The sequence below is a fragment of the Callospermophilus lateralis genome, chromosome 3, assembly GCF_048772815.1.
Source record: "Callospermophilus lateralis isolate mCalLat2 chromosome 3, mCalLat2.hap1, whole genome shotgun sequence".
Classification (NCBI taxonomy): domain Eukaryota; kingdom Metazoa; phylum Chordata; class Mammalia; order Rodentia; family Sciuridae; genus Callospermophilus; species Callospermophilus lateralis.
Window position 1 is genome coordinate 27,536,468 of NC_135307.1, and position 23,287 is coordinate 27,559,754.

Genomic DNA, 23,287 nt, shown 5'->3' on the forward strand with positions numbered 1-23,287 from the left:
TACTACTGCACCCAGCTTCAATTTTTTTGGTACTGAAGACTGAACGCAGGGGTGCTTAACCTCTGAGCCACATCCCTAGCCCTTTTTATTTTTTATTTTGAGGCAGGGTCTGGCTAAGTTACTTAGGGCCTTGCTAAGTTGCAGAGGTTGGCTTTGAACCTGCAATCCCCCCCTCAGCCTCCCGAGCTTCAGGGATTACAGGTGTGCGCCACTGTGCCCAGCCAACATGTCTTTTTTAAATGAATGAATCATGCACCACACCAGGAGCTAGAAGGCAAAGCAGAAAGTGTCCAAATTCTAAGCGAAATAAACCAGAAAAGATGAAGATAAAGGGTCCAGAAAATAAGGTATCCAACCAGGAGGAAAGAGTCAAGGACACATCAAGAAGGAACTGAAAATAGGCAAAAAGATTCATCCAAAATTGAGACAAAACCTGCTGTGACAATGGGAAGATTGTGTGTGTGTGTGTGTGAGTGTGTGTGTCTGGACGGGTTGTGTAATGGAGGCCAACTCTTCATCTTCCGTAACAGTAAATCATGAAATGTCAAAACTGCCAAGGATGAGAACGGAGAGGGCCAGGAGCCCTTATATTCCATTATAAAATTTATATTCCTATTATACTCTAAACTAGGTGCACACACCATTTTGGTAAAAGAATTTAAGATATGATGTAAGAATTTAATATGTTGCTCTAAGAACTACCCCAAGCTGGCCAGGAACAGTGGTCTGTAATCGCAGCAGTTCCAGAGGATGAGGCAGGAGGATCCCACATTCGAGATCAGCCGCAGCCACTTAGTGAAACCAAGTCTCAAAATATAAAATAAAAAGGGCCTGAGATGTAGCTCAGTAATATAAATGGATAGAATGCTCTAGGTTCAATCTTTGATAGTAGAAGAAAAAGAAGGGAAAGAAGAATGTGGGGGAGAGACAGAAGAAAACTAAATGTTAAGATATTGCTAAAATTTCTCATTGACTTTTCTGAATCATTTTTGATCAAAGTAATAATTTTCATCTTTTTTTTCCTCAGAATTTCCCTTTCTCTGCTAGAAAGGGAGTTGATGACACTGTATTTCTTTAAAAAGCATCCACTGTCTCAGTGTCCCTCCAGGCCCTGACCCCTACTCTGTGAGGCCCACACCTACATTTCTTTCTTTTTTTCTTTCTTTTTTGGTACCAGGGATTGAACTCAGGGACACTGAGCCCCATCCCCAGCCCTATTTTGTATTTTACTTAGAGACAGGGGCTCACTGAGCTGCTTAGAGCCTCACCATAGCTGAGGCTGGCTTTGAACTGGGGATCCTCCTGTCTCAGCCTCCCAAGCCGCTGGGATCATAGGATGCGCCATCAACCCACCCAAACCTAATGAGCTCCCAGGTGAGACCAATTGCTGGTCTAGGGGCCACACCTTGAGCCCCACTACCTTAGATGATCTCATAAGACCCCAATCCCCCCTCAGTTCCCATTCCTGGGCTCTAGGTTCTAACCGCCATCTCTTCAGGGTCTGTGACTCCACCAAACCCAACGTCCAAAGCCACCTTCGTTACCTCAGACTCCTCCCGTAATGGAAAGTTCTATGTTTATTTTTCCCTAAGGACACTGTCATCTTCTCCCTCATGGCCTAAGTAAGAGTCCTTCCCTCAGTCTCCATGAGCCAGTTGCTGTACTTTTAATACCAAATTGACTTTTGGGAGATTTTAAGTCTTCTGCTGCCGTCCTGGTTTGCCTGCTTTTACTGGATTGTTACAATCACCTCCTGACTGGTCTCCCTGCCCCCAGGCCCTCCTGCTACCAGACCCTCCTTCCTATCTTGGACAGAATTACATTGCTAAAAGGAGATCTGATTAATTCCCTGCTCAAAAACCTTCCATGGCATCCTGCAGTCAAGCATAAATAACAAAACAATTACTATTTATTTCACAGCACGTCTCATTTAGTTTTTGTAATCATGCTCCAGGGGCAGAAACTATTTATTAGCCCCATTTTACTAACAAGGAAATGAAGGTTCTGAAAAGCAGTCTCTTACCCAGGGAAACATAAGTGAGAAGTTGCTGAGCTGAGGTTCTCAGTCAGATTCAGCAGCCCTTCTCTGGACTCTGTGTCTCCTGAGCCCCAGACTAACCAAACTCTGACCTGCACCCTGCTGCAGTTTCCAAAAGAGGGTTGAGGCCACTCCTCTGTAGTTCCCCCAGGACCCTGAAGATAGCTGTGGGTTTGACTCCTTCTCTATAGAAGAAGAAACTGAGGCCAGACATTAAAGTCCCTGCCCAAGGTTAGCCGGGTTGGGACCCTACCTGTTCCTGGCTCCCACCCACTCCAGGGCTTTGTCTCCGCACCACTCATGTCCTCAGGGATTCGACAGCTTCCTTCTCCAGGACACAAGGCCTGGACAGGATCCAAAGCAGAACTACCCATCAATCACACCCCTGCCTCTCTCCTGGGGACATTCCTGCCAAGCCTGCATCTGGGCCCCAGGTGAGCAGAGGAAGCCCAGTGCCAGGGTCCCTTCTCACTTGCTCCTCCTTAAGACAAGGCCCAGGAGTTACTAGAAGGATCTCCCAGTGTCCTGCAAAGTTGACCATCTCTTCAAACTCAGGGATGGGTCAGACTGGCTTTGTTCTCAGTGTAGCCCAGCTCTCTCCATGCCCTGATTCACCCCCCCCCCCATTGTGTGGTGCTGGGAATTGGACCCAGGGCTTTGAGCATGTGTAGCACCACTCTACCTCGAAGTTTCCGCCCAGCCCCTCCCCCTTACAGAAAAAGGTGGTGATGGGGGTCTTGCTGTGTTGCCCAGACTGGTCTCAAACCCCTTGAGTTCCAACGACCCTCCTGCCTCAGCCTTCCAAGTAGCTGGGACTGCAACAAGGCCACCACACCCATCATCATGGCCTGGACCAACCTCTCCAGCCCCTTCTCCTTCCATGTTGCCTCCACTCCCTCTGGTCCTACTGGCCCTCCTAGTGGTCCCCAATTCCTCGCTATTCCCTCCAGCTGGGACGCTGGCCCCAACATCCTTGCATGGGCTTCAACTTTGAAAGCCACCTGTTCCCGGGGTGTGTGTGTCTGTGTGTCTGTCTGCCTGTCTCTCTCTGGTCTCCCTATTCTCCCTCCCTCCCAGCACCTGGCTCAGTCTGCTCCTATGTTCCTTATTGATCATCTGCTTTCCCCTGGGAGGCAAGCCCACCAGGACAGGGCTCGTCACTCTGCTCCCTAGCTCTCATATCAGTGCTCTGGTGCTCAATAAATATTCACCAAACATCCAGCAACTGCTTCATAAGGTCAAATGCAAGACAGGGTTTCCCTCCAATACTGTGCCGTGGAAAAGAGGAACTTGCTTAAGATTTGATAAGGTCTCATACTAGAAGTACCATTATGTTAGTCACTATTTATTGAACAGCCAACTGTGGACATATTGCCCTAAGACTGCAATCAATGCATGTCACCTACATAAATCAATATCAGTGGGAGCAAATATATGTATATAAACACAAACTTAGTCATTCCCAGGAATGTGACCTTATGATAACAAAGGTTGTGCATCAAAACCCAATATTTCTCTGTTGGAAAAATCATGATTGCAAATCAACACAAATTTTAAAAAAGAATCGCCCTAATGATCCAGGTGTGCACTTACATCTTAAAAAACGTGTAGGCCAGATGTGGTGGCTCACACCACTAACTAACCCCAGTGACTCAGAAGGCTGAAGCAGCAGGATCAAAAGTTCCAGGCCACCCTCAGCAATCTAGTGAGACCTGTCTCAAAATAAATAATAAAAAGGACAGGGGAGGCAGGTCAGTGGAAGAGTACCCTCGGGCTCTCTAATCAGTATTGCAAAAAATATATATATATGAAAAGAAATTAAATAATAGCATGCTCAGGGAGGACAGCAGGTCCACAACCACTAAATCTCCATAACTGAGATGGCAGTGAAGCCACCGTGTCCTGCAAGTCCAGTGTTCAGTGGATCTGCGGAAAGCGAGCAAACACACTTTTGTCGTCAAAACTCCACATGAGGGGCTGGGCATGTGGCTCCAGCGGTAGTGCGCTCGCCTGGCACGCGTGCGGCCCGGGTTCGATCCTCAGCACCACATACAAACAAAGATGTTGTGTCCGTCGAAAACTAAAAAATAAACATTAAAAAAATTTCTCTCTCTCTCCCTCTCTCTCTCACACTCTCTCTTAAAAAAAACAAAAACAAACAAACAAAAAAAACTCCACACGAAAAATTTGAGAAACCTTGCTTCACAAAATGTGAGGAGAAAAAAAAGTTTTCTAAAATAATATATTTTACACATGATTTAAAATATGCAAGTAAAACTCAAATTAGTACATTGTTATAATGTTGACATTATCCGGATTCCTACAAGTGTATATATGTAAAGTGGCCAAAGTCCTTTGGTTTGTCCCATTGAGGAAATGGGGGACCACTTTGTTTGGACACTCGAGAACATTCTGTGGGCCAGGACTGTGAGAGGACATGGGGTCAGTGAAAAGCAAGGTCAGTCTAACACCGTCCCTTCAGAGCCTCCTGTCTTGATGAATCAGACCAGCAATGGCAGTGACCACATGGAGAGATCGGGGCTGATGGGACAGGTGAAGATGCACAGAAGCATCTGGAATGGGCACCTCTCATGTGAAGGGTGGGAAGGAGTCAAAGAAGGCTTCCTGAGAAGTGGGAACTAGGAGGACAGCCATGAGGAAAGGTTCATGGGTGTTAAAAACTGGAGCTGGGGAGGGAGGTGAGGGCAGAAGCCTCTGGATTTCAGAAGCAGCTGAAGCCGCGGGCTCAGTAGTGCACACCTGTAATCCCAAAGGAGGCTGAGGCAGGAGGATCCTGAGTTCAAAGCCAGCCTCAACAACGGTGAGGCGCTAAGCAACTCGGCGAGACCCTGTCTCTAAATAAAATACAAAATAGGGCTGGGGATGTGGCTTAGTGTTCAAGTGCCCCCGCGTTCAATCCAAGGTACCCCCCCAAAAATATACTGGCACAAAAAGTGGGTCAAGGACTGAGAGGTGGGGAAATAGAGACTGCAAATCAGAGAATGAGGAGAGTGTTCTGAAGACTGAATTGAGCTGGGCACATGCTTCTAATTCCAGTGACCGAGGCAGGAGGATCACAGGTGGAGGCCAACCTGGGGGAACTTATCCAGACCCTGTCTCAAAATACAAAATTAAAAGGGTGTGGGAGGTAGCTGGTGGCAGAGCACTGGTGGCATCAACCCGCAATACAAAAAAAGAAGATTGGAGACACTAGAGGTATTTTAAATGCTAATGGAAGGAAGGAAGAGACCAGAAAGTGAGAAGGGAAGTCAGAGGAGAGGAGCTGGGGGGTGTGAGGGTCTCTGGGAAGAGGGAGGAGACAGGGCTCCCAGCTAAGGAGGCATCTCTTCTACTACCACATGTGGCAGGTGTGACCATAGAATCAGCGAGTGGAAAACGGCAGATAGGGGAAGAGTGGGGAGGTTTGATGGCAATATGCTCAGAGACTCCCAAGTGAGGGCTTCTCGTTTCTCATTAAACAGGAGCAGATTCACTGCTCCGAGTTAGAGATGGGGTAACAATGTCCAGGCTGGAAAGGGCCCTGAGGCTGCTCCCCAGGCCACCCCACTACTTGGGTCCTCCTTTCCAGGGTGCAGAAGACCTACAGGGAGGGGATCACAATCAGAAAGATAACCGCATCAGGCTGTAGGTGGCCTCCATTTCCCCAGGTGTGGTGCCTTTGACTAAATCTGTCTTCTTTTATCTGCTTCCAGGGCTGGCCAGTCCTCAAGGATGGGCAGGTTCCTTTAGCCAGACCAGTAAATTCAGTCAGACTCTCCTCCGAGGTCTCCCCTTTGCCTGGAGCTGTTCCGTTCCTTCAGGAAAGAGCCTTTGTCTATCTCTGAGCTCATCTGCTCTCCCTGAGTAGGCCAGGGCCCCAGGACTGACCACCAACTCCACTTGCCAGCCTGGACCTGGGCAAAGTTGGTATAGGCACTACACACGCACCACTAGGGGTGGACAGTAAGCCCCAGAGAGCTTGGGGTCTGGAGCTGGAGTTCAGAGGGGTGCAAACTGCTTCCGGAAAAGACAGTACATATTTTAGGCCTGACAACTCGGGTTGCAACTACTCAGTTCTTATCTAAGATCAAAGCAGCCACAGATGATATGTAAAAGAACAACAGGTGGGGCTGTGTTCCTGCCCTACTAGATTTGCAAAAACTGGTGGCTAGCCGCAGGCTGTGATTTACCTTTCCCCTACATCCCCTCCCTCCCTGCCCCAGCGTGCTCGGAGCTGCCACCTAGCTCAGAACACCCAACACTCAGTCCTGGAAGAGGACTGGCAACTAAGGCTTTCTCCCTTCCGTCTTTCCTGGCACCCTTGCTTCTGCAAAACTTCTTCCCACACTGGCACAAGCATTGGATGGAGCTGACCAAAATGATGTAAGGAGAAGGCAGACGGGGAGCCAGTTAGAATGGCTTCCAGAACCTTCCAAGAGTTAACATACTTGTGAAAAAGGATCATTACAGGACTAAAGCCCTCCACCCCAGTGACTGAAATTAAAAACAAAAAAAGGCCTTGGGCTTGGGGTGTAGCCCAGCAGGTGAGAACTTGCCTAGCCTGGGAGGGGGAGAGGGCAACTCCCAGCAGCCCCCTCCACACACAAAATTTAAACGTGTAAATGTCCCTTAATCAGGTGGGCTGCAGACTCAAGGGCACTCAGCACTGCATTCTGGCTATTTGGGGACAGGAGCCATGTCCCTGACTCTCCTGTCTCCGCACCTTAGATGGAACAGGTATTCAATAAATGCCCACTGAGCCTCTGTGGTTGCACAGTACAGACCATCATTCTCTTCTTTATTCTTGCATTTTTTCAAAAAATGTCTATAATTTATGTTATGTCTAGGAACAACAAAATTCAAAACACTTTTTTAGAACAAAACTGAAGAGTTAATGAAATAACAGTTCATCTGTCCACCTTAGAGTTGACTCCTCCCTACTCTGGGCAGAAACCTCCTTCCAGGTGAGTGTGGAATCTCCCAGTGAGAAGGGAAGGGACCAGGCGGTTCCTGTTTGCAGGATCACTGCTGTTTGTCTTTTGACTTCTAGGAAGAGATAGTTATCCTATTCGTGGTAGCAGATAATTAAGATTATTTACAAATCGTTCACGTGGACTTTGGGCTGGCAGAGAACATACTCAGCCACCGGGCCTCTGGAGAGGGTGCCACAGGGGTTCTGGGTTCTACACCACCAGCTTCTGCTGGAAAATTTGATCCAGAAAAAAACATGATTGCCTCTTACAGAGCAGTGCTCCCAAATCTGATCTCAAAGAGTTGAAAATAATAACAACCTCACCAAGACCACTTCCCAATTTAGGAAGAAAAACGCTATTTCCATAACTTTTTAAATTGGTGTCAAATATCCACTGAATCATAACAAGATCATCAGCCAGGAGGCTCTCACTCATGGCTAAGGCAGGAGACACACAACACATTTCAAATATGGAGACCCCAGGCCTTCCTCCACGTGCAGGGGGTATAAAGCTGGCCCATGACTAGCCTAGCCAGTGTGATCCCCAGCACCACCTAAAATTTTAAAAAATAAGTTTATGTAGATTACAAAAACTGGTTCTGTAAGATCAAAAATATGTGAAATGATATTGTTAAAGTGAAAATAATCATTGTAGCCAGGCATGATGGCACACACCCCTCTGATCCCAGCTACACAGAAGATTGAGGCAAGAGGATCTCCCAAGTTCAAGGCCAGCCACAGCAACTTAGCCAGGCCCTAAGCAACATAGCAAGACCTGTCTCAAAATAATATTCAAAAAGGGCTGAGGATATAGCTCAGTGGTAAAGTGTCCCTGGGTTCAATTCTCAGTATGGCAAAATAATAATAATTGTAAACCTTTACTTAGCACTTCCTAGATGCCAGGGAAATATTTTAAGTGCTTCATATATACTAACTTGCTCATCTATCATTACAGGTCCATGTGAGGTAGGAATGGTTAGAGAAGAAACGGAAGCACACACAGACTCTGAGGCAGCACACCCAAGGTTCAGCTACAAGGTAATGGGTGCAAAGGGCTGACCCAGGAGCCCAGGTGACTGGCCCATGCCTCATCATCATCTAGTACACAGACCTGAAAACAAGTTCAACCCTAATGCCTTCAACTGGCCGAACAAATTGTCACCTGAAGAAACCGTAACAAATATTTATTAAATGAATATAAACAGAATCCTCCCAGAGAAGCTCAGCCTGCCTCTGCTAAAAGAGAAATTGGGGGAAGAAGGTAGGCGACAGAGGGCCTTGGGCAAAGGATCAGGGACAGGACAGAGGTCTCTGGGTTTCTCTATCTGATTTGCAGTTGAGTGTCTGGTAGGAGGGCACCAGGTCCTCTCAAGTACCTAGGGGTGCAGGGATTGTTGTCTATGCTGTCACCAGCATCTACAACAATGTCTGGAACTTAGTGGGTGCTCCATAGAAAACTTGGCAGAATGAACGGAAGTAAGTGCTCTGCCCCAGCCCTGCTGCAGTGAGACTCACAGCAGGCTCTGGGTGCCATGAACTTGATATCAGCCCCGTGAAGGCGTACCCACCAATACCCCTAACTGACCTGTGGGTGATTGTACAGAAGGACCCACCAGGGCTCTGGAGCACTTTATCAGACTGCTCCACTCCAGTACCCATAGAAAGAGCCACACACACCCCCTGGTCATTGGAGCCCGATTAGCTAATATGCAAATGAATCGGGGAAAAAGCTTAAAGATATGCCAAACTAGGGATCCCAACATGGTAAGCATCTGTCCCATTGCAGACACGTCTGCATTCGTCACAATGAGAAAACATCATAGCTTACTTGTGCAATTAAAAGATGAAAACAGAGATGGGGGTTTAGTTTGTGGTAAAGTGCTTGCCTCCAATGCCTGAGGCCCTGGTTTGATCCCCAGCACCACAGGGGGAAAAAAAAGAAGTTAAAGCAAACTGGTGTGGTGGCCCATGCCTGCAATTTCAGCAACTCAGAAAACTGAGGTGGAGGATCCCGTGTTCAAGGGCAGTCTGGGCTTCTTAACTCAGGTCCCATCCCAAAATAAAATAAAAAGGGTTGGGATGTAGTTTAGTGGTAGAGCAGTTGCCTACCATGTAAGAGGCCTCCAGAACAGGTCAAACAAAACAAAAGATTAAAAATGAGAGAACAACAAACAAACAAAAGATTAAAAATAAGAGAAGGATGCTTTATATATACTCCACTAGGTTTGAAAAGGCAGGGCAAGATGATAGGTTTTATGACTTAAAAATAATCTCTTTTTCCCCTTAGACAGGGTCTCCCTAAATGGCTGAGGCAGCCTTGAACTTGGGATCCTCCTGCCTCAGACTCCTGAGTTGCTGGGATTGTAGGCATGCACCACCACGACTGGCTTTGTTACACACACAAACACACACACCTGTAGGTTGAACCCAGGACTTCCCTCTGCTAGGCAAGCGCTCTACCACGGCGCTACAACTTCTTTGGCTGGGGGCACACGGTTGGGGTTCCCCATACCAGGTGAGAGGCACACATCTTTAGGTATTTGTGTGAACTTTCTTTGGGGGCTTCTGAGTCCTTGTCCAGAATTCAGACGCAAGAGGCCCCAGCAAGCTCTGCATCCAGGAGCCAGAGGTGGAAGGGCCCGGCTCTCCAGGGGGCCAGGGCACCCCCACCAGCACCTTGCACCCAACACCCTGCACCCAAGCCCTGCGCAGCCCGCCACACACCTTGGATGGTTCTCTTGAAGAAAGCCTTGCAGGCCTCGCAAGAGGCCACACCGTAGTGGTAGCCAGAGGCAATGTCCCCGCACACGAGGCACAGGCGCTTGGGGATGGCGTTGAGCATGTACTCGCACTTGATGGCCGAGTCCTCCATGATGCCGCTGGCACAGTCCTCGTAGCTCTTGCGACACTGGGTGCCCCCCAGGCCCGCACCTGCGAACATGGGCGGCGAGTCCAGACCGTTGGCGTGGGTGCCCAGGGCCAGGCCAAAGCCACCGCTGGCGTCCGACGAGCCGCTGGGGCTGTGGTGGCTGAGGGCATCAATGCCCGAGGACGGGCTGGACGGCTCTGTCTTGATGAAGGAGCCACAGCTGGAGCCCAGGTGCCGGTCGTCCGCGGACATCCTGTTCAGCAGCCTGTGGACACACAGCAGAGTCAGTGCCAAGGAGATGCGAGGGCGGGGTGGGGCGGGGCCGGGGGCGGGGCCGGGGCGGGGCTGGACGCCCAGCCCCGTGGGGATGCTGGTGGCCTTGAGGGCCCGGAGGTACAGTCCTGAGCAAGTTTCTACCCTTATCACCTCTGCAGCCTTCTGAGTCCTCAAGGAAACTGTTTAGATCAATGAGCTTCAGATCAGGAATCCCCGCGCTTTGCAATAACTGTTCAGCCTAAATATCTTTCCAACCTACCTGCCTAACAACAGGTGGCGGCTGCAAGGTCACTGCCCACGGGTGCCAAGTTCTGGATCGGGCACTCTAAGTACAATGGCCTGATAACCCATTCCACCGTGTCCTTCATCTATGATGGCAGCCCCACCAGTGCACGAGTAAGCACGAACCTGGCGCTTCCTACAGTACCTTACTGCCACCAAGGCCAAGTCTTCTGACCAGGGCAAGAAGGGCACCAGCTAGACCGATTGCCCTCTGGGTTTTGCTTTAGTCCAGGCCTCTGGAAGGCAGCTCCCTGACCCCTCCCTGTTTCCCTTCCTAACCCTTAGGGAGGACATCTCCCACCTAGCCTATGGATCCCCCAAGAAACTGCCTCCATCAGAGAGTGTGAGGGAGCCTTCCAGCCCCAACTGCCCCTCCTCCAATTGTTTCTTTTGTTCTCAAAATCGTGGCCTCCAGTGATTCTCCTTCCTGGGACAAGGGACAATCCCCACCATGCCCAGCCCCCAACTGTTTCTTAACCTTGAGTTTCTTTGTTTTGTTTTGCTGTGCTGGGAATTGATCTCAGGGCCTTGCACATGCTAAGGTAAGTGCTCTGCTACTGAGCTAGCTACCTCCCCAGTCTTTAACATGGACGTTCTTAGCCTCTAAGCCACCCTGCTCCACCAGGAAAACATGGCAGGGTCACTGCAGGACAGTAGATGGTTTTCCTAACCCAAAGCCCCTCTGTTTCAAGCCATGCTGGGTGGGGAAGAAGGCCTGCAAGGGTGTGACCCTCCCACATCCCAGCTGGGGACCTTCCTTCTATGGGTGTGGACAAGAAAAGCTGTGGGGCTGGGCTCACAGAAGGGAGATTGGTTCAAGGGAACCAAGCTGCCAACCATATTCTAGGACAGATATCAGGAGGCCTGGCCTTGTCCCGACCACGTGATCTTGACACTCTGTGAGCCTCCTCTGTGGAGGGAGAGCAGAGGCCAGTGCTTTTGCCTGAGGGACAGGTGAAAGGAAGGCTGGGAAGATGGCTGACAGCTCTGGGTGGAACCACCCACCACCCAGTTGAAGGAAGGAGGACCCCTGGACAGGCAGGAGGGAGGGTCTCAGTGCTGGAGGGCACAGGGGGGCCGCCAGGGTCCGACCTCCAGAACCTCTCAGAGGTAGTGGTAACTTGTTTGCCAGCCCCCTTTTGCGAACAGCCCATCACAGAAAAAACTGGTCACTCCCTAGAGAAGTGCTGCCTAGTCACCCCCAAAACCAACCCCACATCCCAGGCCCTAGCGACACACCAAGACCACAAATGTGTCTGTGGACCTCCGACAGAGGGCCTTCCATTGTCTCTGGTCCATCGATGAGTTCATGGTCAACACAACCTCTGACGGGTTTCCCCATCTGCGTTTGCAAATGTTCAGAGAGAGAACTCTGGCTCCATACAGGTTGTTTGTTTTGTTTTGTTTTATGCTTTTGGGGTTTCACTTGATTGTTTTGTTCTGTTTTGGTACCTGGAATTAAAACCAGGATGCTCTACCACTAAGCCACACTCCAGCCCTTTTTTTTTTTTTTTAAGTTTTCAGTGGACACAACATCTTTGTTTGTATGTGGTGCTGAGGATCAAACCCAGGCCGCACACATGCCAGGCGAGCATGCTACCGCTTGAGCCACATCCCCAGCCCCTGTTTTTTGTTTTTGTTTTTGTTTTTTTGAGAAGGGTCTCATTACATTGCCAAGGCTGAGAATTTGTGATCCTCCTGCCTCAGCCTCCTGAGTGGATGGGATTGCAGGCATGTGCCATTATGCCCAGACTACCCCACACAGCTCTAATCAGAAGCTGAGAGATGCAGATCCCAAGACAAAACACCCACCTAAGGCTCCTGCTCTCAAGTTCACAATCCCCTGGAATGTACTCTGTGAAGACAGAGGCTCTGGGTCTCTTCTGTTCCAAATGGAATGTTCCTGAGTCCTAGGAGACCCCCCCCACACACACACGCAGCTCCCCAGTCTCCCCTGAATTTGTAGAAGTTCCCCTGGTTGAGAGTCTCCTTGGGGCCTTTTTACATATCTCTGGCCAGTATCCTGTCATCTCCCTGGACAATACCACCTACTACCCCCTCCAACCATCAGTGGCACGTCCCCAGGAAATGCCATCAGCCTGGCAGGAAAATCTGCCTGCATAGACAGAGATGGCACCTGTGGGCTCCTTTCCAGATGCCCTTCCTCGGGGCACGTGGAGGACAGCTGACCACACACTCTTGAACTTTTAATCCCTTTCTTCTCTCCTGATAGCTGCTTTAGGCTCTCCTCTTCACAGGAGAATCCTAGTTCTACTGCTGGGCCAGAGCTTCTGGACCCTGCCACCTATCTAGCAGACCCCAGAGGAAGGGCACTTCCACGGAGAAAGTGCACTCAGGAAATGCACTCGACCTAAACAGTCACTATGGTAGTTATTGTAGTACATGCCCCCTGACTTAGAATTGTCCCTGGAACCAGGTATGGTGGCACACACCTATAATCACAGTGACCTGGGAGGCTGAGGCAGGAGGTCCAAGTTTGAAGCAAATCTCAGCAACTTCATGAGGTCCTAAGCCACTTAGTGAGCCCCTGTCCCAATTTTTTTTTTTTTTTTTTTTAAATTAAAAAGGCTAGGAATGCAGCAGAGTGGCAAAGCATCCCCCGTGCTAAGCAACTCAGTGAGACCCTGACTCTAAATAAAATACAAAATAGGGCTGGGGATGTGGCTCAGTGGTCAAGTGCCCCTGAGTTCAATGCCCAGTTCTGGGGGAAAAACAACTGTCCCTGGAGGTACGGGAGGCATTTGTCCTGAGAGAAGCACGGCAGGCATGTGAAGCCTCCTCCAGACAGGGGAGGACAGTTTCTTCCAGCGTGCCTTCCCAACCTCATGGCTCAACCAACCAGGGACACCCAGGAGGGCTGACGGCTGTGTTCCTAAACCTTGCTTTCTCCTCCTCCTTTGTGCGTGTAAGTTTGCAAGCGCATGCGCGCACATGTGCGCATGTGCACATGAGTGCGAACCCAGGGGTTGCTGGAAATTGAATCTGGGGCCTCACGCATGCTGGGCAATTGCTCTATCACTAAGCTATACTCCTAGCCCTTCATTTATTTGTTTATTGGTTTGTTTTGGTACCAGGAATTGAAACCAGAGATGCTTAGCCACTGAGCCACATCTCTAGCCTTTTTTTTTTTTTTTGTATTGGGGATTGAACTCAGGGCCACAAGACCACTGAGCCACATCCCCAGCCCTATTTTGTATTTTATTTAGAGACAGGGTCTCACTGAGTGGCTTAGCGTCTCATTTTTGCTGAGGCTGGCTTTGAATTTGCAATCCGCCTGCCTCAGCCTCCTGAGCCACTGGGATTTTGGGGTATGCACCATCATGCCCAGCTTAAATTTTATCTTGAGACAGGGTCTTGCTAAATTGCCCACGCTGACCTTAAACATGTGATCCTCCTACCCTGACCTCCTGAGTTGCTGGCCCTGTCCTTGATCCTAAAGGGTATGAGTATCTTGCCATGTCCAGCCACCCACTGCAGGCCCTGGTTGGAGCCTGGGCTGAGAAGGAAGCAAACCAGATCCCAGCCTCAGGAGGAGTTGGCCTGGGAATCCTGGAAGCTACTGCTACTGCCTGAGCCCCAGTTTCTCATTTCACTGACACATTATTAGATGCCACCAAAATGTCTTTTCCAGGGACAGTCAACCCATATTTGAGGCACCCACCATGTGTCAATTGCTGACCAGATATCAGGCAGAGGATGGGCACAGCCCCCAATCTCAGGAAGGTTTGACTCTGTCCTAGGAGCCACAGATACTCAGATACTGAACAAACACAGAGTGCCAGGAGGGTCCCTGGGGACACAGTGTTGACAGCGCATCCCTGCTGTGCCCTCTGGCTTGCTCTACTCGTTTCTCATTCATTCATTTTGCAAACTTTGAAGACCCCCAGGAGGCCACAGCTTCTCCTTTCTCCTTCTCCTCCTCCTCCTTCTTCTCAACTTTGTCAATTTCTGACTGTCCCTAAGAGCTCCAAAGCCTCACTGTCATTTTCTGAGCCACAGAGGGCAAGAGCAGAGAACTCTCTGGAGGGGAGAGGGGCACGGGGCCCTTCTGGGCTGCCTGACTGGATGTACCAGGCAGGGGGAGAACGTTGCTGAAGCCACTAGGCCCTTTGAGAAAGCAGCCCATGCCCTCCCTCTCTCCCTGACCTCCGGGACATAGTTCACTCCTTCATTCATTCACAGAAAATATTAAAGGAAGGACGGAGGCAAAGAAATCCAAGAAGAGGGCAGAGAGGTAGCCAGAGGTTGTGGTCAAGAAAAAAAGAGCCCATCACAGAAATGTTTAGAGCAGAGCTGTCCAGAAGGGGAGTGAGCAGCAGGTCACGTGTGGCTTTGAAGTCAGAGGGAAGAAAGGGCCAGTGTCCACAGTGCTTGGCAGTCTGGAGGTGACCTGGCCCCAGGGCAGGATGATGGCATGGTGGAGACACATTGCAGGAGATTGCGAACTCAGATGATTCTTTCAAGAAGTTTAGCCAAAAGGTCAGCAGAGGGGTGGCAGGAGGGGATGTACCTCCAGTCCTTCTCCCAGTACCATCTACTTAACACAAGGCCGGCCTCCTGGACTTGGGGACTGGGGAGGGGGGAAGGAATGTTTTTGTTGTTGGTGGTGGTGGTGGTAATGTTTAGCTTCTTTGATGAGGAGGGAGATGTTGAGAATGGAAGGAATTTAAGGTATCTAAAAATGACCGTGTCCACACCATCCAGTTTGCCCTGGGCTATCCTGGTCCCACCTGACTGACCCCTATCATTACTAATCTCTCCCCCTTTCTCTCCTCAAAGTAGATAATGAATTATAGATTGAGCCTTCCTTATCTGAAATGCATGGGATCAGAAGTGTTTTAGATTTCTGATTTTTTTTTGGTCACATTTTGGAATATTTGCATATGTATCATGAGTTATCTGGGGGATGGGACCCACATCTAAACACGAAATACATTTGTGTTTCCTATGTACCTTATACACATGGGCTGAACACAAATGTCTACCTTATTTTTGCAATGCTGAGGATGCAACCCCGGGCCTTCTGCATGCTGGGCACGCGCTCTACCACCGAGCTACATCCCCAGCCCTACACAAATGTTTTACATGATTTTGTGTTTAATGTGTGTGTGTGTGTGTGTGTGTGTGTGTGTGTGTGTGCACCGAATCAGTTTTTGGTGTTCGGTTGGTACTCCCAAAGTTCTGGTTTTTGGAGCATTTCAGATTTTAAGATTAGGGATGCCCAATTTGATCCCAGTCACTCCATGTTAAATGCTAAGGGTAAAGAACAAATCAAGACGGGAAGGCTAGAGATGGCAAAGATCAGTGTCAGCTTTTCTCAATCTGCTGCTGAGCCTTCATTGGCGGCAGCTGAGGGGAGGGAACAGGGCGCTTCCAGGATCCTAGCCCACAACACTCATTTTGTTGTTGTTTGGTTTGGTACTCAGGACTTAAACCAGGGATGCTTAACCCCTGACCACATCCTCAGATCCTTTTGATTTTATAATTTGAGTCTCGCTAAGTTGCTGAGGCTGGTTTTCAACTTCGGATCCTCCTGTTTCAGCCTGCAGAGCCCCTGGGGTTCCAGGTGGGTGTCACTACACCTGGCCCAGCCCTTTTTATTTTTTATTATTTGTTCTCCTTTTTACATTTTGAGACAAGGTCTTGCTAAGTTGCTTAGGGCCTTGCTAAATTGCTGAGACTGGCCTCTGATTTGCAATCCTTCTGCCTCAGCCTCCCGAGTCTCTGGGGTAACAGACGTGCACCACCACGCCCAGCCCCACTCATGTTTGGAACGTGCACCTCTGCAGGTGGGGCCCAGAAATCTGGGTTGGGGTGGGGGTGGCGTTGAATTTCGTTTGCGCAGCATGGTTGTGGTGCTTATGGATGTTAAGTTGGAGGACCATTGGGAAAAACTAAGCAGTTCCAGGGCCTGGGAGGAACCGGAAAGGTCATAAGCAGAGAAATGAGCTCCAACCCTAAAAGGAGGGCCGGTTGTGCAGTAGGAAGTGTTTTTTCTACCACTTCCCCTCCACCATTACTGGGGATTGAACCCAGTGATGCTCTACCTCTGAGCTACATCCCCAATTTTTTTTTTTTTTCATTTTTTTATTTTAAGACAGGCTGGGCTCACAGGCAGGCACTGACACCCCTGCTGGGAAGTTTGTCAGAGATGGGGCAGGAGTTGAGTGAGACCTCCTCGCCCCTGTGTCTCCACTCACCTCCTAGTGATGGTGTGAAGGGGGAGGTACCAGGACCGAAGGCTGAGGCCAGAGGGCAGGGATCCCGGGAAGAGGAAAGAAGTCTGCCACAGAGCTGTGGGTTGCAGGGAGAGCAGAAAGCAGGGAGGGACTCTGCAGGGGCAGCGTCACAAGGGGAGCCCCACGTCCTCCAGTGGCTGAGACCTGGGCTCCTCAGCCTCGGCATGAGTGGCATTTGGGGCAGAGCAGTTCTTTGGTGTGGAGGCTGGTCTTTGCATTATAGAATGTTCCAGAACATCCCAGCCCCTACACGCCGGACCATTGGCGATCCCTGAACAGATGTCAATGGAAACCTTCAGACCTCACCAGAGATCCCCTCTGGGGGGCAAAACTGCCCACAGGTGAGACCCACTGACCTGCTGCATGCTCAGAGAGGGTGGACACGGGTGCAGGAGCAGAGCTGGGCAGAGGAGCTGTGCAGTCCCTGGGGAGAGCCCAGGGTGTCAGGGTGGGAATAGGAGAAGTCGGAGGGGCCTGGAGGAGGGCATTTTCTCGGGGTGGAGGCTGAGGTACAGCAGAAGGAAAGAACAAGCAAGCTGGAGGCTGGAGAGGGCATCGGGCCTGAGAACCTGGCCTTGGAGTGGGTGGCCACAGTGGGGTCCAGGCAGCCTCCGTACAGGGACAGGAGGCTGCAGCCCTTGTGCTTAGGGAGGAGGGAGTCCAGCGAGTCCATCATCTGTGGTGGCTGGACCCTGCTCCCAGCTGGATCGATGACTATCGACTCCTCGTGGGGAGGGGACAGATGCCTCTTGAAAGAGCAATGGCCAGTGGTCGAAGTCCCTTGAGGCATCATTTCCCTTTGATCCACTGGGGACTGGAGCTCAGTGAGAGCTGCCCTGGCCTCAATTTCACCATCTAAACCAACGTGGCCCCTCTCTCGCCCCCACCCGACCCTGTTCCCGGCCTCCTCAGTGTCCAGTGTGGGGCCCCAGAGCAGCCTGACCTCCGGGGATGCCTGCGCTTGCACACTCACTCTGTCAGCCAAGAGTTGGAAACCATCCTAGAACAGAGACCAACAGAATCTTGAATGTTCTAAATGAAACCCAAGCTGCTGAACTGTTTTCCTCAGACCTCTAGGGGGTGAGAAATTCCCGGGTATCAGCAAGAGATAATCATAGGTTTCTAGGCTGGAATCCCAGGGAAATACCTGCCTCAAGGGGGTCAGGCAGGACCCAGGTAGGGACCGGTCTGATCTCTCCCCTGGACCGGGTGACATCCTCCCACCCCACACCAGGATCAGGGTCATGCAGAACAACTACCCCTGGAGCCCTCTTTGTCCCTGATCTCAGGCCATGCATATGAGGACAGGGACAAGCAGCTAGGTCATTTAATGGTTGAGAATCTGGATGCTGGTAGTGGATGTGCCTGTTTTGCCCCATAGTACCGTGGACTTGGAGTAGCCAAGTGAATGCAAAAGGCTCAAGCCAATGCTGGTTCCCCAGGCAGCAGTAAGTAGATGTCAATGCCGTGGTGATTCTCCCAAGAAAACCTCTTCCAGAAAATTCAGCGGCTGGCAGACTTGTGGCTAAACCCAGCCAACCCCCTCCCCTCATCCAAGCTCCCTAGATATAGAACTGAGGATAATCCTGTAAGGAACTTGCCATATACCAGGACAGCAAGGGAGTGGCTAAGAAGATTGAGGATCAGCCAGGCTGAAATGGGAGCCCACTCTGCAGAAGAAAAATGGTCTCTGAACACTTGAGAGACTCTTAGGTACATCTCAATGATTAATTTGAAGCATCTTCAAGCCATTCATTAAGGCAGATTCTCAGGCCCTCCAGCAAGGCTGTATTTGTTACAAATCAACCCCCAGGCACCAGAAATAACACAGATGAACTTCCTTTAAAATAGTTTTCAAGGCCTGACTGGGTGGCACAAGCTAGTGATCCCAGCAACTCAGGACACAAGACAGGAGCATCACAAGTTCAAGCCCAGCCAGGTCAACTTGGCAAGACACTGTTTCAAAATTAAAAATAAAAAGAACTAGGGATATATAGAGAGCACCCCTGGATTTAATCCCCAGTAATCCCCCGCAAAAAAATAGTATTTAAAATGCAGGATAACCATGTAGCAAGATGTGAATCCCTGTTGAGGTCCCAGCTTTCCTGTTGGACATGTATTCAGGGGGCACTTACTACATGGGAGGGGAACAGGGAACAGCCCAACGATGAGACATGATGTGAACCAAGCATTATGATAGTCTTATTCTGTGCACTGAGGCCCACTAATTATCTATGTCTTTTTCTATTGGTTCTAGGGATTGAACCCAGGGAGCGCTTAGCCTCTAGGCTACATCCCCAGCCCTTTTTATATTTAGAGACAAGGTCTCGATAAGTTACTTAGGGCCTCGCTGAGGTTGGCTTTGAACTCACAATCCTCTTGCCTCAGTTTCCTGAGTTGCTGGAATTACAGGCATGTACCATCACACCCAGCTATATAACTCAGAAATCTCATCTAATCTTTCCCCTTGGTAGTCTGAAATAGCTTAGTCTAATAATGTTTTTTTAATCATTTCTATGTGATTGAAATCTAGCCTATATATATATCTCTTTTAACTTTCCACACTAGATAACATTTTTGCAGGACACATTGGTACAGCGAGAGCCACTAAATCCTAGGTTCTCAAAGATCCTTCTTCCGATCCTGAAACATTGAAATTGACTTGCTCAAAGTCACTAACCAGAGAGTTAGAGTGTTGGGGGGTACCTAAGAGGTTGGTTGGAGTTTAGAAACGTTGAGCTGGAGACCTGTCCAGGAGGATGAGCTGACATACCAAGCAGCCCCCACAACCACTCCTGGCCAGGTGGCCACTAACATACTTCTTTTGGTGATGGTTTTATTTGGCCCCCTTGAGAATATCTTTCTGTTTGTCTTGTTTGAAATTGGGGATTGAATTCAGGGGCACTTGACCTCTGAACCACATCCATCATTCTTTTTTTAAAATTGTGAGTCTAACTTGCCCAGGCTGGCTCTGAGTTCATAATCCTCCTGCCTCAGCCTCCTGAACAGCTGGGATTGTACCCCTGCACCCGGCTCTTTTTTCTTTTTTTTTTTTTTAATTTTGTTTTGTTTTTTGTTCATTTGTTTTGCAGTGCTGGGGATCCAACCTAGGGCCTCACCCAACCCAGCCCAGGAATTATCATCCTACAACTTTATTTTTTCTCCCTTGGGGGCCCCCAGGGGCCAAGGCTACAAAATGACCCTCCAGCTCTGTGGCTCCAGAGAGTGCCGGCCTCCATCTGCGCATGCTGGAACTCTGGCAAAGATCTGTAATTAAGCATCTTGTCGTCAGAAAGATTAGTCAAAACCAGGCTGATCCCGGACAACTGATGGAGATCTCCTTCCACGCAAATTACGGCATGGAAAATAATGATGGGTAATTAGTGTCTTTCCATCAGGGCTTTTTATCCACGGTTTTCTAGGCTGTATCCATCATAATGAGACGGGAGAGGCTGTTGAAGCAGACAGAGATGACTGCATGTGGAGTGGCTGCCGGGACAGAGCGAGGGTCCTGTCCCCAGCCTGCAGACGGCCTCTGCTGGCCCCTTAGAAACATGGGTCCGCTCGGTCAGTGCCCCCATGCCAGGCCCCAAAGTTCCTGGGCTCTTACTTCAGCTTTCTCAGCCAGCTCTGGGTCTGACCATCTCAAAGTATGTGAGGGCGAAGGAGAGCGTCCAAAATTCAGAAGATGCTCCAACACACCCCTCGGGTCCTCCCATTCAGATGCTACAGGAGATCTGCCATCTGGGAATTTATCTCACCTCTTCTTTTTTTTTTTTCTTTTTTTCTCCTTCCCAGTCCTGGGAATGGAACCCAGAGGTGTTCTACCACTGAGCTACATCCCCAGCCCCTCTTATATATATTTTGAGACAGGATCTTGCTAAGCTGCCGAGGCTGGCCTTGAACTTGCTCACCTCCTGCCTCAGCCTCCCGAGTCTCTGAAATTACAGGCATGTGGCACCTCTTCTTCAACCTGCTTTGATTTCCCCCCATGTCAAGCAGTGGTGTGGCACCAGTGTTCCCCCATTGTCCTTGAACAGTGAATTCTGCACCTGGCATTGAGTTCTCACTAGGGCCCTGGGGCTGGGCTATGTATGTGGCTTAGTGTAGAGCTGGACTGCTTGGGTTCGAATCCCAGTTCTGCCCCTTATGAACTGGGATATTGAACCAGAAAGTGCCTCTGTTTCTTTTTCTATAAAATGGGGATGATTCTCAGGGTGGTCTTGAGAATTAGCAAGTTAACACAGAAAAGGGCCTAGGACAGTGCCTGGAAAACATAAGTACTCAGTAAATACCAGCAGGTGTTCTCACACCCGCTTTGGGTAATAAGGAGACAGTAAGCTTCTGCTTACTGTCTCTAAAAAGTTCAGTCTCCCAGCCAGAAACACTCTTCCTCCCTCTCTCCTCCCATCGGCCACTCGCCCCTGCCCCCCCTGCATCTACCCATCCCCCCAGGTAACCATACCATTTGCATGCCTGCTACTTCCACTAAGGAAGTCCCTTTTCAGGCAAAAGGGGTGTCCTTCCCCCACACCCACACACTCACACATACTCTAAGGAATTGCCAGATTCTTACAGATGTCCAAGCTGGGACAACTGGTCCCTCCCACGAGGTTTTGATGCCAGGGCTGCCTCTCTGGGGGCAGAAGCAGCAAGGCAGAGAGCTCAAGAACTGAGCAAGTCATGTGTCCCACCAGTGTGCGGTGAGAGGAAGAATATGGAAGCTGGCAGCAGAGAAGAGCAAGGGTCAGAGGCAGAATGTTCTAGAGCCTCAGTTGCCACCAGTAGCCCTGAAGCCCAAGCAGTGTCTGCTCAGGCAGTGAGCATGGGCGGTTCCCTGGTGCCTTAGTTCACAGGAGGGGGCTTGCGGCTTAACCAAAAGAATAGCTCACACCTTCAGGTCCTGTCCCAGTATCTGCTGCACCCAGACCCTGCTCCAGCCCTGGGGATACTGCCTCGGGAAAGCCAGCACCACATTTCACTGACTCTAGACTGCTCTGCCCCTCTACCTCCTGCAACCCCTCCATCTGCAGGTCCCCGGAAGTCCTCTGAGGACTCCAAGGCCCTGGAAGATGGCAGAGCCACAAACCGGAAGGCCCCAGAACCGCCTCATGAGAGGGCTCCTGCCAAACACCGTCACCGACATGTTACCTGAGCAACAGGAACTTCTGTGCCCAGGTGTGGAGAGTAAGAGCCGGCGCTGCCCGCTCTGCTGTGACAAGGAATCCTCCAGTGGAATAAAGTCAGTCGGTGCCCAGGGCCACCGGGGAAAGCAGGGGAGGACACAGGGTGACGGTGGGGGATCCAGACAGCTTGGTCCCAGGAGCCCCTCCAAGGAGGGGCTGAGAGGGGGAGGGGCCGAAGAACTGGGAGGCCTCTCCCAGGGGAGGGAGGGAGAGGGAGGAGAGAAGAGGGAGGGTCCAGCAGAGCCAATCCAGCCAGGGGCCTCAGGCAGCCAGGACCTCTGAGCCTGTAGGCCATCTTATCCCAGGTTTCAGCCCCTGTCACCACCTCCCAACCAGGTGGCCACCTGCCTCAGGAGGACCCAGGGACAGGGGACCTCAGGGCCAGGAGGCAGCAGCTTTAGATTCCTCAGCTTCTGGGGTCTCGTTTCCAGTGCTTTGTGGGCCATGGATGCAGTCAAGGGGAGACGCCTGCCTAGCAAGTGTCAAGCCCTGGGTTCAATCCCCAGCCCCGCCACAACGGTAGGAGTTAAAAACTAAAGTGCTTGGTGAAGAACCAAACTATTTCTCCTCCAGCTAGAGTTCATACAACTCCACAGCATAAGTCTCAGCCCTTCCGCAGTCAGCCTGCCAGAGGGCTAGAGCAGCTTCCAGCTCCCTGATCACATGGGCCACCGTTCTAGGGTCACTGAGGACGATCCACCTTCTCTGTCCAAACAGGAGCATCAGAACTGAGCACAGGTCTCCAGGAAAGTCCTGCTCCGCTCCCCCTGTGGTACGGGCCTGGAATCAGGGCCTTGCTCTTGCTAGGCCAGTGCTGTGTCACTGAGCCCCGCCCCCCCCACCCCCCAGGCCAGTTCTGACTGGTTCTAGGCTTCTGTTTCTGCAACCCAGGATGGAACCGGCTGTTCAGGTGTCTCACATTTTTGATCTCCATGAGGTCACATGCCTGAGACCCCTTCTACGTGGCTGGATGCACAGCAGGGATGACATAGGACACTTGGGGCTCCCAGCATCCTTTCCTCGTCCTGGGTCCATTTCTCAGTCTTTGCGCAGACCAGCAGCGAGGGCAGATGACAAAAGGCAGACAGGTGGGGACCTGTCACTGCAGCCAACCAGAGAATCTGGTTCAGATCTCAGTAAGGAGGATACTAGTGTCCCCAAATGAAGGGCTTGCTCTGCGCAAGGCCTGGGACTCTGGATGACATCACTGATTCCTTCAACCACTTGTAAGGGGGAGGCACCATGTATGTATCCCAGCCTCAGAGCCCCTGGGTCTGTGTCTGTCTGTCTGTCTGTCTCTCTCTCTCTCTCTCTCTCTCTCTCTCTCCCCCCTTTCTTTTTTCCCCAGGCTGGAGATTGAACCCAGGGTCTCCTGCAGGCTAACAGGTGCTGCGCCCCAGACCA

At 50.5% G+C, this 23,287-nt stretch overlaps 1 protein-coding gene across 2 annotated transcripts in view; it reads right to left on the reverse strand.

Moving 5' to 3' along the window:
* Esrrb (estrogen related receptor beta) overlaps nucleotides 1–23,287 on the reverse strand; it is a 158,699-nt gene that overhangs the window by 39,788 nt on the left and 95,624 nt on the right. For both annotated transcript variants that reach the window (XM_077109015.1, XM_076848074.2), the window contains one exon: nucleotides 9,735–10,144. In XM_077109015.1, coding sequence (XP_076965130.1) covers nucleotides 9,735–10,144 — 410 coding nt within the window. Of the gene's footprint in view, nucleotides 1–9,734; nucleotides 10,145–23,287 lie in introns of those variants that run through there.